The sequence below is a fragment of the Mus caroli genome, chromosome 1 (assembly GCF_900094665.2).
Source record: "Mus caroli chromosome 1, CAROLI_EIJ_v1.1, whole genome shotgun sequence".
NCBI classification, from domain to species: Eukaryota; Metazoa; Chordata; class Mammalia; order Rodentia; family Muridae; genus Mus; species Mus caroli.
In genome coordinates this window covers 141,310,790-141,326,475 of record NC_034570.1, presented here as the reverse complement: position 1 = coordinate 141,326,475, position 15,686 = coordinate 141,310,790, and the positions used below count along the sequence as shown (strand labels likewise).

The 15,686-nt window shown below is 40.9% G+C and overlaps 1 protein-coding gene across 3 annotated transcripts in view; it reads left to right on the top strand.

Annotated features, from left to right (window-relative positions):
- The window catches only part of Hmcn1 (hemicentin 1), a 427,483-nt gene extending 422,892 nt beyond the window's left edge, over positions 1-4,591 (top strand). For all 3 annotated transcript variants that reach the window (XM_029475879.1, XM_021160385.2, XM_029475883.1), the window contains 2 exons: positions 1,614-1,740; positions 3,187-4,591. In XM_029475879.1, the coding sequence (XP_029331739.1) occupies positions 1,614-1,740; positions 3,187-3,553 (494 nt within the window). In that variant the 3' untranslated portion in view covers positions 3,554-4,591. The remainder of the gene's footprint in view (positions 1-1,613; positions 1,741-3,186) is intronic.
- Positions 4,592-15,686: the final 11,095 nt, after the last annotated feature.

Here is a 15,686-nt window from a genome sequence, read left to right as displayed (position 1 = left end):
CAGATAGCCAAGAAGGACTGAAAACCTTAGGCTTTTCTCATGTGATGTCTGGTGAAGCACTAGGCCTAGAACTTCTGTTTAAACCCTTGAAAGGGATGTGAATCCAGTCCCTGTTTAGGATGCACCAGTACTAAATATATTCTCTTCAAATTTTTCTAATGTCAAATTTAACTCCCTTTATTAAAGAAAGATGACCACTATATAGTCAAAAATATACCCATTGTCAAACCAGTCCAATTGAATATCAGAAAAACCCTAAAGCCACGTTTTGTGGCTAATCTAATTTTAAAATGCTAATTTTTTTAGCCATGACTTTTTAGAAAGGCATTGGGTTCACTCACTAATACATATTATTTCTGTATAGTATATTCATATATTTGCTCTAGGATTCATGTAGCCTTTCTCTGGAGGTAGATGAAGGGTATGGAAGACCTCCAGACCACGAATTTCTCAGGTAGACTGATATAGGGAAAGTACACGTGGGGAGATGAGGCTGTGGAAATGGATTCCCTGAAAAGCTTGCCTGCCTCCGTAATGGTGCAAATCCTCCTGTGTTGCCGGGCAGGTGAAGGTGACCACTGTGAGAAGAGTAAAGAAAGAATAACTATATTCTTAAAAATACCTCAAAGTACTCATTGAATTCTGTCGACACTCATTCAGAAATCTCTCCCCCCTCCCCTCTCTGTGAGTGTGTCTGTGTCTGTCTGCCTGTCTGTCTATCTTCCTCTGGTGCTCAATTACAAACCCAGAATTAAAAATTACGGCACAAAAACCTCTTCAGAGAGCTTGAGAGTTTTCTTCAGTTCTGGGTTTCTTGTTTAAAAGTCTGATTACATCAGTGTTTCCATTAAATAACTCTGCTGCGGAAACCACAGCATACAATGTCTTTTCCGTGCCTATGTCGGCCCTGCTTTTGCCACCGTTGCTCCAAGGAACATCCCCATGTCACACTGCTGGGGGGACACTCTGCCATCAGAGCAGTTGGATTCTGCTCCATTTCATCAAACTGGAACTGTGGTTTGGGGGGCATTTATTTGATCTTAGGGTTTTCTTTTTCCAATTTACCTCTCTCTCTCTTCCAGATCTGACTCACCCAGCAGTGGCCCATGAGTTTACAGCATGAACCTGGCATTTTTACTCCCTTCATTGCCCCCCCCCCACACACACACACACAACTTGAACACAAGAATTGCTCATACTACCAAAAGGTCTTCTCTTTGTGAAGTATTCACAGGAGTCCCTTAATTGTGAGCTTGGTCAGTGTGAAGCTAAAATAGTATTTGCTTGACAAATTCGCATATGTTCTGCTTTTCAAATAGAAGAGACACGCGAGTGCTCTTAAGAACTGCCCCCTTCACTTTTACAGCTCTCATTTTTCTTTTGACTTTTAACACATAACAAAGAAAAAAATGTCCTCAGAGCCATCAGGGAAATAAATAGACTGTGAATCATGCCCTTCGTTTTGTGGCTGAAGCTTGGGTGTGACAAATAAGCTTACTATAGGACTAAGGCATAAGGACTTTCTCCGTCTTCCAGTCAAAGACCAATGACTACTGCAATGGCCCTTATTGACCCCAGCTAACAATGCTTTGTATCCCTTGTGTGGTCCCTAGATGTAGATGAGTGCCTGGAGCAGAATGTCCGCTGTGGACCAAATCGCATGTGTTTTAACATGAGAGGAAGCTACCAGTGCATCGACACACCCTGCCCACCCAACTACCAGCGGGATCCTGTTTTGGGGTATGTTTCACTTCTTATCCCAGACATGCTTTTGGAAACCCTTTCTTTAACCAACATAAGCCTTGTCAACAGTCGTGCTTAACTCATAGAACGTCAGTAGCCCTGTTACATGCTAACCATGTGTTCCTTCTATGAATGGACAAGAGATGAACTCATTCGGCAGCTGCCACTGCAAACCCAATTGCCAAGGCTTCCTGGATGAGGCTCCCATGGTGGAGTCCACAGTGTATCATCCAGGGCTCTCCTACACACCAAGTGTTCTATGGGATACAGAGCCTGCCTTTTCTTTCTTTGAAAATTCCCCATTTCCATTTGTACCGTGTCAAGCTGGTAAGTACTGTCTGCAGGTCAACTGATACAAGAAGTCCCTTTTCTGTTGCTATGGCGACCCACCAGGCATCCATCCAGAGAAGAAGAGAAACAAAGATGAGTCTATAGTCTGACCATTGGTGATGTCTTGCTCACATTTCCTGGTGCCTGACAGCCTTCTTACTTCTGGAAAAACTAATCTAGTTTTCCCCATCCTGTGTAGGTACCAAGGATGCTTGAAAACAGTGATAATGTTTATGTTTGATAGTCCCTGCTCATCCCTAAATGCTCACTGGGGCTCATACCTTGTTTGCCTCAAGATCATGTAGCATGGACCAATGTGTATTGCCTAGAACCTACCATAAACCTGCTTGTGGTTAATCTTATAGGAATGAAAACAGGAAAGAGGGTGCTTAAAATAAAGAGACTTATAAAGTATCTAAAAAGTGATTTGCCTAAAGAATCTGTATTTTCATAAAATAGTCCTTTGTGGAGTTTTTTCCCCTCTAGATCTCTAGAAAAATAATTTAAATGCCGTTATGACTTAGAGTGGGCTCTGAAAGGGGAAAATTGTTTTTAATGTGAAATAATAGGAAAGAAAAGTTTAAAAGAAAGTCATCCCCCTGGAAATTCCAAGTGACTTTTAATTATTCTGAGAAAAAAATAGCTAAATATCCTATTTTAACTTTCAACCAGCATTAGGATAAATATTATAATGTAGCTTATAGTCTTCTTTCTAGGAAGTATTCATTTCCGAGATATGTACAGTGCACTTGTTTCTGGAACTGACTTTTTCATTGTAAGGACAGCACTCTTGGCACTGTGCAGAAGCTGTGGCAAAGCACGTGCTTTGTATGCACAAGGCTTACATCCAATCCCACATCCCACCAAAGAGGAAATAAAGTATTCTTGCTTATTTCAGGAACTCAAATCCTTCTGAGTTTAACCAAGCAGGAATATTGACACTTGACTGTAGACCAGATTTTTTCCCCTACCTGGTATCTCTTTTGAGCCAGTGATTTAGGGAAGAACACATTTGTAGGTAAAGAGCCACCATGGGTCATGACCATTTGTGTCATGTCTTATCTTGTTCCAGGGTGTATAACTGTTTGCATCTTATTTATTATCTAACCTTAGGTTCTGCCTTAAGAACTGTCCACCCAATGACTTGGAATGTACCTTAAGCCCATATGCCTTGGAATATAAACTTGTCTCCCTCCCATTTGGAATAGCCGCCAATCAAGATTTAATCCGGCTGGTTGCATACACACAGGATGGCGTGATGCATCCCAGGACAACTTTCCTCATGGTAGATGAGGAACCAGCTGTTCCTTTTGCCTTAAGGGATGAAAACCTGAAAGGAGTCGTATACACTACACGTCCACTACGAGAGGCAGAGACCTACCGCATGAAGGTGCGAGCTTTATCCTACAGTGCCAATGGGACCATTGAGTATCAGACTACATTCATAGTTTATATAGCTGTGTCTGCCTATCCGTACTAGGAAGCACTCCAGAATCCAGTCCAAATATTTAAGCTGCATTGATCTAGCCATCGAGGACCTCTACAGTTTACTATCTCTTGAACAGTTGCAATCTTGGCAACTTGAAAATGGTGCTGTACTCTGTTACGTATGTTCCTTGGTACTGCTGAAGTATCTGTATGATCCCACTATGGTCGTGTATCTTTTAGTAAGTTCTAGAAGCGTCCTTTGTTATTTTCTTTATTTATTACACTGGAGCAGTTACTTCCCAAGGATTATTCTGATCAGCTCACAGGACATGTCAGTGATGTTGTATAGTAGCATAGTCGCTAAGATCATTTTCTTGGAAACAATATAAGACAAAACAAAACAAAACAAAACAAAACTAGTTCAAATACTTTTTGAACATTCTGACTATTCTTAAAATGGTAAAACCAGTTACTATATGATTTGATAAATGCTTATGCTGCAATAATACAATTTTTTAAATATTGATATAACACTTATACATCTTTCATTTTAAGGTTAAAAAAGAAACAACACTTTTCTGAAATATAGTGCAGATACAAGAAAGTTTGTTTGATCCTAAACAAACTTATCTTTATTAAATACTCAAGGTTCTATTAAATTCCCTGAGGTTCTGTGAAATCTTACACTATGGTATCAGAAAGTGACTTTCCCTTTAGATAGTTGCCCATGGCCTGGGTCTTTGACATTTTGGTATATCCATTTATTCACTCAACTCCTTAACTTTTACATTCCATATTTTTCTGTCAAATGAAATTATTTTAAGACATAGCAATAGAACAAATTTCTTGATTATTGTAATCATGTATGTTCAAGTTAACATGTTGAACGTCAATACACTGTACATGGTGGTAACAGACTCTGTAAGCAATTGTCAAGATGTATTCTATTTTTATGAAGTGTATATATTTCCTTAGTGTGTATTTTCTATATTATATCTTGATGGACTCTTTTATAAAATTATTTTATAAAAAAATATTACAGTAAAATAAACCTAAATAAAATGTTCACCTTTTTCTTAAGAACCTAAAATGTGTTTCCTTATAGATTATATTAGTTCCTTTTCTATTGCTGTAATAGATATTCAGAGAAAAAAAATCAGGAGAGAAAGGACTTGCTTTGGCTTCCAGCTCTCTAAGGAGTCCTTCGTTATGCAAGGAAGATGTGGCCACAGCACAGAAGTCACAGAAACCAGATGATCACATCGTATCCACACTCAGGAATCAGAGAATAATCTGGGTCAGACCATGGGACCTCAAATCCCTCTGTGGTGGCATGTGCCACCTAGAGATGCTGAGGGTGTTGGGAAAATGGAGGTTTTAGAGAGTTAGAAGTGGGAGCATTGGCTTCTGTGGGTGCTAGGGTAGGCATACAACGGAGAAGCTGTAAAGCAAGGGTCTGGCCTCCCTAGAGTGCAGATTCTCAAGGTCAAACGGAGCTCCACTTCCTGTGGGCTGGAAGTCACAGGGAGGTTCTAACCTTAGAGCATCTGAGATGAGGGCTCAGATATTACAGCTGATGGTGATGTTGATGCCATGTGATGATTTAGTGATGTCTTTTGGCTCTGGGAAGGGGCTAGACAGCTCCATAACTTTCCCAAACAGTGTCACCAAGTAGGAAACAAGTGTTCAAACATGTCTATGCAGCACATTTCATATTTGAACCAACACAACACAGGTATTATAGTCACTGAAGTTTTAGGAGTAAACATAAATGTGTAGGCATCAGAGCAGCCCAAGATATATGACTGTATCACTCACACTTTAGAGGATGGGGGGGAGGGCATAGACCACTTGTGAAGCCTAGGAGAACTCAGATAGTTATAGGCAGAAATGTCATTCTTTTTGTACTTTATGACTATGAGTGAAATTTCTCATTACCTCACAGTTTCCTCATCCATCTAAGCAGTCTTCTAATATCTCATTTAATAAATAAATCCCTTTTAAAATATAGGAAAACATTAACAGTGAAGGAAATGAACAAAACAGTTCAATATCTGAAAGCAGAAATAGAATCAATTGAAAAATTCAAATTGAAAAACAACTGGAAATGAAAATGTAAAGAACTCCATCAACAGTCCTCTATTCTGGTGGCAAGCTTCACTAATACAAGAGACAGAAGAGTTAACCACAGACATTGAAGACGCAATTGAAGAAATGGATACCACAGTAAAGGAAATGTTAAATCTATAAAAATTCTGGCATAATTCATCCAGTAAATCTAGGATACTATGAAAAGCCCAAATCAAGAATAATAAGAGTAGAGGAAGGAAAAGAAACCCAGGTCAAAGATCCAGAAAATATTTTCCAAAAAAAAAAATCATAAAAGAAAATTTCCCTAACCTAAAGAAACAAATGCCTATCAAGGTACAAGAAGCACTAAAAAACCACACACACCAAAGAGGCTGCATCACAAAAGAAAGTCCCTTAGCTCATAATAATCAAAAAATTAAACCTACATAGTAAAGAATTTTAAAAGCTGCAAGTAAAAATGACAAAGTAACATATAAAGGCAGACCTTTAGAATAATGCATGACTTCTTAAAGTAGACTCTAATAGCCAGAAGGTCCTGAACAGATGTTCAACAGACTTTAAGAGTCCACAGATGCCAGCCCAAACTATAGTACCCAGCAAAACTTACAACCACAAGAGCTGGAAAAAAATAAGACATTCCGTAATAAAAACAAATTTAAGTTAACTTTCTACAAATCCAGCCACACTGAAGCTACTAAAAGGAAACATCAAACTTAAAGAATTTAACCACACCCAAGAAAACACAGGAAATAAACAATCCTAGACCAGCAAATTAAGAAGAGAAACACACACACACCACAATGACAAAATAACAGGAATCAAAAAACCTGCTCATTGACACCTCTCAACATTAATGGTCTTGATTCCCTAGTAAAAAGTCAGAATGGAATCAAAAAAATGGGATCCGTTCTTCTGCTGTATCAAACACCTAAAATTAAGAATAGACATCATGGTATCCAAGCAAATACACCTAAGAAGAGAGCTGATGTAGCCATTTTGATATGTGACAAAACAAACTTCAACCAAAACTAGGACACAACATACTCATCAAAGGGGAAAAAAATCAACCAACAAGACACCACAGGTCTTAACAACCATTAGCTGTTAAGTCAATGGTCACCAAGCTACAATCTGTAAAACCATAGAAGTTGGGTATAGAGTGAGGTGCTAAAGGGTACAGAGAGATCCTTTTAGGAAAGGGAAATAGAATAGATATGACAAATGGGTGGGTCAGAGTTGGAGTGGTAAAATCAAGTGGGAAAGAGGAGAAGAGGATGAGGGAGGGAACAGGGGAAGATACAGCTGAAATTAAGGGCCATTTGGTGACTACTATAGAAACCTTATACAGTAGAAGCTTCATAAAATATATACATATATGAAGGCAACCTAAATGAAAATGCCAAATAATGAGGGAGAAAGAGCCTCAACTGGACATCTCTTGTCACCAATGAATTTTCCACTACTGGGATTGGGTTACATCTAATTAAGTTGTTAGCCAAAGGCATCCCCCCCCCAAAAAAAAAACCCACGCAGACCAGGTTGTTGCCAAGACTAAAGGTTGCTGTCAGCAAGGCCCCCCTGCTGAAAACAACACCCCCACAACTCACTGAACATGGAGAATCCAAGCTGGTGCCTGCAAAGAACATTCACCCCTGTGTGCTAGCATCTATGATATAGGAAAGTACTCTACATTCTACACAAGGAGAAATGTAAACACCATCCCAGCTACAAACCCTTTGATCTACCATGGTGTCCTGCTTTGCTAGTACAATGGTAGCACAAAGTTTGTGGGAGTAACTAACTAAGGTTGGATTTGACTTAATGCCCATTCCACAAGATGGAACCCATACCTGACATTGCTTGGGTGCCCAAGAATAAGTAGTCCAGCAACGTAGGATAAAACCAAACACCACTGTTCTACTAAAAGACTGTAGGGATAAAATTATTCCTCCTGACATTCTGCTATACACATAGACCTATGAGTATGATGGTAGATCAGCTACCATCAGAGAAGCTTCCTCCTGCAGCAGATGAGAACAAAAGCAGGTACCCACAAGCCAGACATTATTCAGAGATGAAAGAACTTGAGACATCCTGCCCTAAATTGTAATAGTATCTTTTATTTTTTAACGCAATTGTTGTCAGAGGCTTCTTGCCTCCATCTGCTAACCCAAGCCTATTCCTGGAAGTTTCTAGCCTCCATACAATATAATCTAGGCCAAGAATGTTTTCAGTCTTTGAGACTTACTACTGTGTAAGCTCATCCTTTCTAACTCTTTCTGAACTCTGACTGGCTGGTTCAACTCAGCTGTTCTGGCTCAAATTCCTCTCCAAGTTGAATGATTCTATCTAGCTTCTCTCTCAGCCTCTTCTGAGTTGCTGTGCTTGACTTCACACTAACTTTGGCAATATATTCTAATCTCCTAGCTCCCTCTCACTCTCTGGCTCACTCTTTCTTCAATCTGTCTCTGTAAAACTCTCCAGTTAAAACTGATTTCCTCTTTCTCCGCCTGCTCTCTCTTAAGTAGCTTCCTTTTCCTCTCTCTCCTCATGAGAGTTGGGTGCATCTTATTCTGTTAAATCTTTCTCTGATTCATCACTTTATCTGCCACCCAATTGAACATCACTGTCAAACAAGTGTTCTTCTTTCTACAAACTTTATTTTCATTGTTTGGGATTAAAGGTGTGTGCTAGGGGCTTTTCTGTATCCCAGGAAAGGGATTAAAGTTGTATGTTAAGGGTGAGCCACACCACAACTAAAAACAGGGTTTTTTTTTCCGGTAAACAATACAACTGGAGGTTGACAGTATGATCAAATATCCTGTAATGCTAGTTGTGTCCGGTTGTTTTGTTTTTTATCTTAGCTTTATTTTATTTATGTTTTGTGATGTGTTTTTATGTATTTATGAGACAAAACACTTGATCAAGGCAACTTAAAGAAGAAAGGGTATCTGGTGGCTTAGCATTTCTAAGAGCTATGGGTAATCATGGTGAAGATGCCCTCCCTTTCCCCTCATAGCTATCTCAAAGACTCAGACTTTTACTGACTTAATCAGACTTTCTGAGACAATTGTGCTATTATTTCCTCATTGTGATAGCTATTCCTGGTTGTCAACTTGACTACATCTGGAATGAACTTCAATCCAGAAATGGAGGGCACACCTGTGATCCAGATCTTGAGGCAGGAAGACACAGGCTTCTGACCTGAATCTTGACTTTGAATGACACACCCTTTTGATCCAGATCTTGAGGTATAGTGGCTATGTGAAGTGTAGCCCCAGCCAAGGTAGTACACACCTTTAATTCCAGACAGATGCAAACAGATCTCTAAATTCAAGGCCAGCCTGGGACAGAGAAAGTTCCAAATCCAGGCATGGTAGTGCACACCTTTAATATGGGCCACACCTTCTGCTGGAGGCCTACATAGGGCATTGGAAGAAGGAAGACCACTCTTCTTCACCTGCTTGCACTTACTTGCCACCACATCTGTTGGAACCGACTTCTTCATGAGTCCAGTGTATATAAAAGTCCAGCTGAAACAACTAGCCTTGTGGGACTGAGCAACTACTAGATTCTTGGACTTCCATTCACAGCTGCCCATTGTTGGGTTAAGATTGTAAGTCATTATAATAAATTCCCTTAATATATAAAGTCATTCCATAAATTCTTTGACTCTAGAAAAAAAAAACAATATACTCATCTACCATACCAGAAGCAAAAAATTCAATTATGTTTCAGTATTGAGTTTTTCTGAGTCTTTTCAAACCTAAGATTACCACTATCACCTTTCTAGTAAACAGAGTGTCCCCTCTATTGACTCAAAATGAAATAGAAACTCAATTCCCTTCACCAATCAAAGGAATGAGAAAAACATCCTTCAAGGCATGGGGCAGTGAACTGTGCCAGGAAACTTGATAAGCTTGAGTGGGTGCAGAGACCCCAGCACCCACGAACCCATCTGAGGACAATAGGTGTCTCCCTACTCCCTACCAGATCCCTGGCCTGGAACATGTGACCACACTCCCCCATATAGCAATGTGACCAATGGTCACATAGATCAGGACAGAGTTCTCCATGCTAATGAGATATCTAGATGGACCCTGAGGGCTTAGCCAATAAGCTTCCCTTATCAGACATTCCTTCCTGCAAAAGGTATTTAATCTCTGGTCCACCCTGAGGAAGTGGGATGCACCCATTTTCCATGACAATGCACCCATTTTATGACAGTCAATAAACAGTTTGGAACCAAGGACTGTCTCTCATATCAACTGCCATGGAGGAAGCCTTTGTCTACAGAGATGCTCCATCTAAGTCTCCCACAGAAGGCCCTTCAGCACTGATGGACTCACCACCGTCAGCGAGCTTGGCCCTGGACTCATGGCCCTCAGCTCATGGAGCCCCTCTTTCCCCAATGACTCTCCATGACTTCTACTGGAGTCTAGATCTCCAGAAGTTTGGGAAACCCCGGCCCCAGGCTCCTTCTCGCAGGCCTGTGGACCCCCTCTATTCCCAACTCTATGCAGTTTCTGGCAAGAAATGGACACTCAAGAATCAGGGAACCCCAGCTTTGGCCTCAGCCTCAGCCTACATCCTTTCTCACATCCCTCACCAAAGACTGAATTCTCCCACTCCCTGAGCTTCCCACATGCCCAGCACCCAATGGCGACACAGGGTAAATGCAGTCTAGCATGGCCCCTTTTATTTGCCCAAGCAGGTTCCCACACCCCAGCAACAGGGCAGAACACGGGGATGGGATCAAAGAAATGACCCAGAGGGTTGATGAAAACACAGAAGCTCTTAAGAACCACCTTACAGAGACTCTCCTTAAGTATACCAACCTAGATCTAACACCACAGTGGACAGGCAGTACTTGTACATTCCCTTGTCTCCTGATCATCCTCAGAAATTCAAAAATCAAAACAACAAAGGCTCCAAAAGCAAAAAAAAAAAAAAAAAGGTGACCCTCAAAAGACTTCATTCAAACTGTTTTTAAGCTTTTTGTTGTTCTCCTGTTCTCACTGCTGTGCAATCACAAACACCTGTAGCCAGGGTCCAGAAAATAGAGGAAATCAAAGACTTTCTGCTCACATTCCAGTGGAAAGATGTCAACTCAGTCAAGATCAAGGAGACCAAGGACAGTGTGAAGTTGAAGGTTCAAGGTTCCCTGCAGCAGGTACTTTTACACTCTGATCATCACAGAAGACAGAGAAGCTAAAGCAGCCCCTGCCTGCCTGGTTTGGCAGTGAAGGTGCTTCAGTGAACCAAATCTTCACATTTGACTATTAAAAGCCCAGAAAAATGAAAAAAAAATACTTTAAGGGTTTTAATAATAGAAAGGAGGAGAGGAAGCAGCAAGCCCAATTCTAACTGATTGCAACTGGTACGCAAGATACCTGAAGAGAGCCATTTCTCCTATGAGAACACCATTGTACCCAGCTTCGAGTGTGACAAGAGAGACACTGAGTCAACACATGTCTTAATATGTGAGGTCCACTGACACCTGCCCTGTATGTAAGCAAAAAACATTGGAAGTTGAATTGTCCTCAAGCCCCTGAATGATGACCAACTGTTCCAAGTCCTAACTCTGAGCTAGGATTCTCAATTCCTGAGTTCTGAAGGTTGGCATCGCCCACACTCAGAAGGCCCCACCACAATAACCATCACTAATACTGAATCCAGAGTAAACTTCACAGTTGCAGGCAGGACTGTTTCATTATCTTTAGATATAGGGACTGTCCATTCAGCTTTGAGTGCATGACTTAAAACCAACGGTTCCATCTTCCACACCTGTTGCAGTAGTTGATGTTATTTTCAAACCCCAGAAAACCAGCCACTCTACTCATTTTTAGACACATAAATTCCCACCTCCTCCTTTTTTGTTGATTATTCCCATCTACCTATGTCTACTTATGGTACAAGACTTCTACCTAGATCTACTTATGGTGCAAGACATTTTCCCTAAACTTCTACCACATACTCACAACCCAGATTGAGACTCTCCTCCTTGCCCCAGTACCTTCACTACCAACCCTTTCACTCAGAACTCTTTTTGCAGCCCAAGTCAATCTCATAGACCAGGATACTAAACATCCCTCAGTGGCCAAACATCATACTTTATCAAAGATACCCTTAAAAACATCTGCTATTTTTCTCCAACCATCCCAATACCCCATCTCTGTCAGGGTGTTCTATGGCCTTCAGAAATCCACTCACATTCAAGCATCATAATTACTGTGGAGATGTGAACTGCAATATCCCACATTGGTGTTTTGACAAAATAACCTCAAATTGAAGGCCTTAAAGTGAGACCTCAGATGCCCAGATCCTTGAGCTTGCAAGCATCCTTATCCCTGAAAATCGCCCAATGGACTCAGATTGTGAGTACGCATGGGTTATCTCACTAGCACTCGATGGTCTACTCTGAAGAGACTGAGAAAATGAGACTTGCCATCACAAGTGGAATTTAGCTCTACTTTCTTCATGCAGGAAGTTGAGGTTTTAAAAATCATAACTAGGTCAATTAAAAAAATGGCGATGTAAGTAATTGTTTATGAGAAAAGTCTCAAGACTTAGGGCATTCAAATTGTCAGGAAAGATTAAAAGACAGCTTTGTTTCCTGTCAAGAACTCTCCACCCAGATTTCCTGGTGCCTGAATGCACTGCATCCTTTGTGATGTTTCGTGTATGTCTCCAGTTTTCCATGTAGTGGCATCACCCACTTTGCATGGTTATTCGCCACTATTTTCACCTATTGCTACATTCTTCTTCCCATTCTGGCCCACCTTTAAGCTTTGTTTAGCTCCATATCCCGCATGGTCTTTCTTGATTTTACTTTAAACAATGAGCCTCTTCCCACCTCTGAGCACACACAGCCTTCCTCTAGGCTTGCCCTGAAGCACCTCTCTTCTGCTTACAAAACTGTAATATAGCTCATGCACTTATCTTGTTCCTCTACACTGGATAAAATAGTGGCTTTTCAGGCTGTACTTTTCCCTGAGAGATTCCATTTAACAGGCACTTTTGAAGATGGAGGGTGATTCTGCACCTGGGTGAACACAGGCACAGCTCCATCAGTTTGACCCACAGACTGATAAATGCCCTGTTCTCTGGAGTAGAAATGTATTACACGGTAAATGTATAGGGGTGAGTTGGGACTCTTGTTATACATGGGTACATAAAAATTATGCCAAGAAAACAGGATCCCAAAATGAATTAAACATGGGATATGACGGAAAGTATATAGCTCCCTGACCTACCTTATCAAGCACCTAGTACCATCCTATTTGGTGACGCAGTATGATCAAGGACCAACAGGCAGAGAAGTCCCAAGTGTTCCAGGACTTTCAGTTCAGCTTAGATTCCACTCTGGATATAGCCAACTTGAATTTCCATTTGCCCATCCTCTGGTTCACCTATATTGGACTACTGTTCATCCATCCAACCATCTGTACCTTGTTTTGTCCTTTTGACTCTGGATCTAGACTCAATTCAGTAGTCCCTGATATACATTCCAGTTGATTTATCTTGTGCATTTCCTGTTATTCCACAAATTCTGGCATTGTGGAAAGACACAGATGTGTTTATCCATGTTTCTGGCAATACACTCATGGCATGTATCCCCACTGATCTTAGTACAGAGTACTACGATTGCTATATGACCTCCCCACCATACTAGATACAAGTATGATGGCCAATCAGAGGACTGCATTTAGATTAAACAGAAGCTATGACTTGTAATGACCAGACCTATGCAAGTCAATCAGTCATTCATATCTTATTCACTCATTCAAAAGCAATGTATTAAATTTCTGCTTTGTTAAATTCACTAAAGGACATGAGAAATATAAACACATTAAAAGCCCAGAGAGAAGTCACTTGAATATAATCATAAATCATTGTGATGGTTATTAAAATGTCTCTGCATGGTGCCAAGAAAAACAGGAGAAGGTAGTCTTGAGTCTAATTAGAAGAAGCAAGAGAAAGAATACACTTCATATAGCAAGATGAAGAAAGAGGGAAAAGATACACCCCTCCATTAGAGGAAATTTTTCAGACATCCCCACACATTTAAGTCTTGTCGTCCTGAACTTAATAGCTATAAGGAAAACAAAGCAAAAGAAAAAAAAAAGTTGAACTGCATGATATAACCATGAAAAAAATGAAGCAGAAATCTCTGCTAAAAGGTGAGAACTAGCAGTAGAAACAGTGAGAATGGGGGTCTGTCTTGTCCTGCACAGCTTAGTCTGAAAACCTGACTAAGGGAAGCAGGGGAATAAAGAAAGGACAGAATGTACAGAAAAGCTGGGGTCAGATGGGTTGTGTGTACCCTGATAAAGTGGTACTAACTTGTGCCACACAAGCGCTTTTAATAAGTACAGCACAAGGGGAAGTGTTGGCTAACTAAGACAGTTCTCTGTAGGGGAGCAGTCCCAGGCTTGTCAACATGCCAGATGAGGAAGCTGCAGTACCTAGTGTTTGTACACATAGATCAATAATTCATAAATAATCATACTTGGGCCATAGGAAGGCTTTGCCACTCCCATGGGTTGAGACATTGGTGTGCTTGACATGGCCAAGCCCAGGCCAATAATATAGATTCACTCAAGACTTTATCCAATCTTTACATATTCACTGAGGAATTTCTCCCACTCCCCACAGGAATTCTTTTTCCAAAAGCTGTAATATAATGGTAGTGTGTTTGGTGATAGAAGAAACACTATGTGTTGCATTTTGCCTGTAACAGGACAAACAGCCAAAAGTTGTCTGTGGGTACAGATAAAGATAAGAGAACTAGGAAAAATCGGTAAAGCAAGGTGCTGGAGAGTACAGGACACATCTAACGCAGTGGTTCTCAATCTTCTTAATGCAGTGACCCTTTAATACAGTTCCTCATGTTGTGGTGACCTCCAACCATAAAACTGTTTTTGTTGCTACTTCATAACTAAATTTGATACTGTTATGAATTGTGATGTTAATATCAGATATGTATGATGGCCTTAGGTGACCCCTGTGAAAGGGTGGTTGGACCTTCAAAGGGTTCGTGACCTACAGGTTGAGAACTGTTGATCAAATGGAAAGCGTAGGAGAGAATACACAGATAAGCAAAACATGTGTTACCTGTTCTTCTAGGGGTTCCATAATGAAAGACCATAGGCCAAGTACCTTAAACAACAGAAATGTGTTTCTCACAGTTCTGGAAGCTACAAGTCCCAAATGAAGGTCCTGGCAAATCTGGGTTCCCCTGAGTCCTTTCACGGAGTTGTAGGTAGCCATGTCCCTACTGTGCTTTCACTTGGCCCCTTTTCTGTATTTCTCAGGTGTGTCTTCCTCTTCTATAAGAACACTGGTCTTCTTCAGTTTCCCAGGTGGCTTGTGCTTAGAGATGGAAAAGGCTGAAAGCTTATTCCAGCCAGGCAAGGACCTTGTCTTCCAGAAAGAGATTCCACACAGTTCACACAACTTGTCTGACCAACTTGTAGGAGTGAATAGAGAGGAGAGAAGGATAATGGATGGTCTGTTGAACATGAACCTCAAATCAGGACTGCAAAGATAAACTTGGAGAGCCAATGGACTTCCTCGTTCCTGTTCCCAGTGTGCTCATGTTGAATAACAACCTTTTTCTGGTTTTCACTAATTTTTTTTCTTTAATGGGCCAACTAAGGATGGGAGACTGAGCTACCTTGCCAGGGCTCTCAGAGCCCATGTTCTGATCCTAATCATGCAGTTAACAGAGTCCCTTTGTCCTTGTCCAATTGGTTTGTGGGCTCCTGCAGTGTCTGCGAATCTTTTAGTCCACAATGTCCTGATGTTTCCAGGCACTTCCACCTCTGAGTCAGACAGTGGGATAGAGACCAGCTCATCGTACTCTGGCTCAGGTTCCTAAACAAAGTATTTCCATGTGTACAGGCAGTACATGACATGGCCCATTGGCCACAGGCTACTTCAACTCTGTAGGGACACTGAACAATGTACCAGCAGACTTGCTAGGGTATCTAAAACACATTTTCAAAATGTCAAGTGACCCTCAGTGACCAGCCTGCTGAGTAACTGCTGTGCTCAAGGGGTCCTTAGTGGGGATGCTGCAGCCAAGTTTT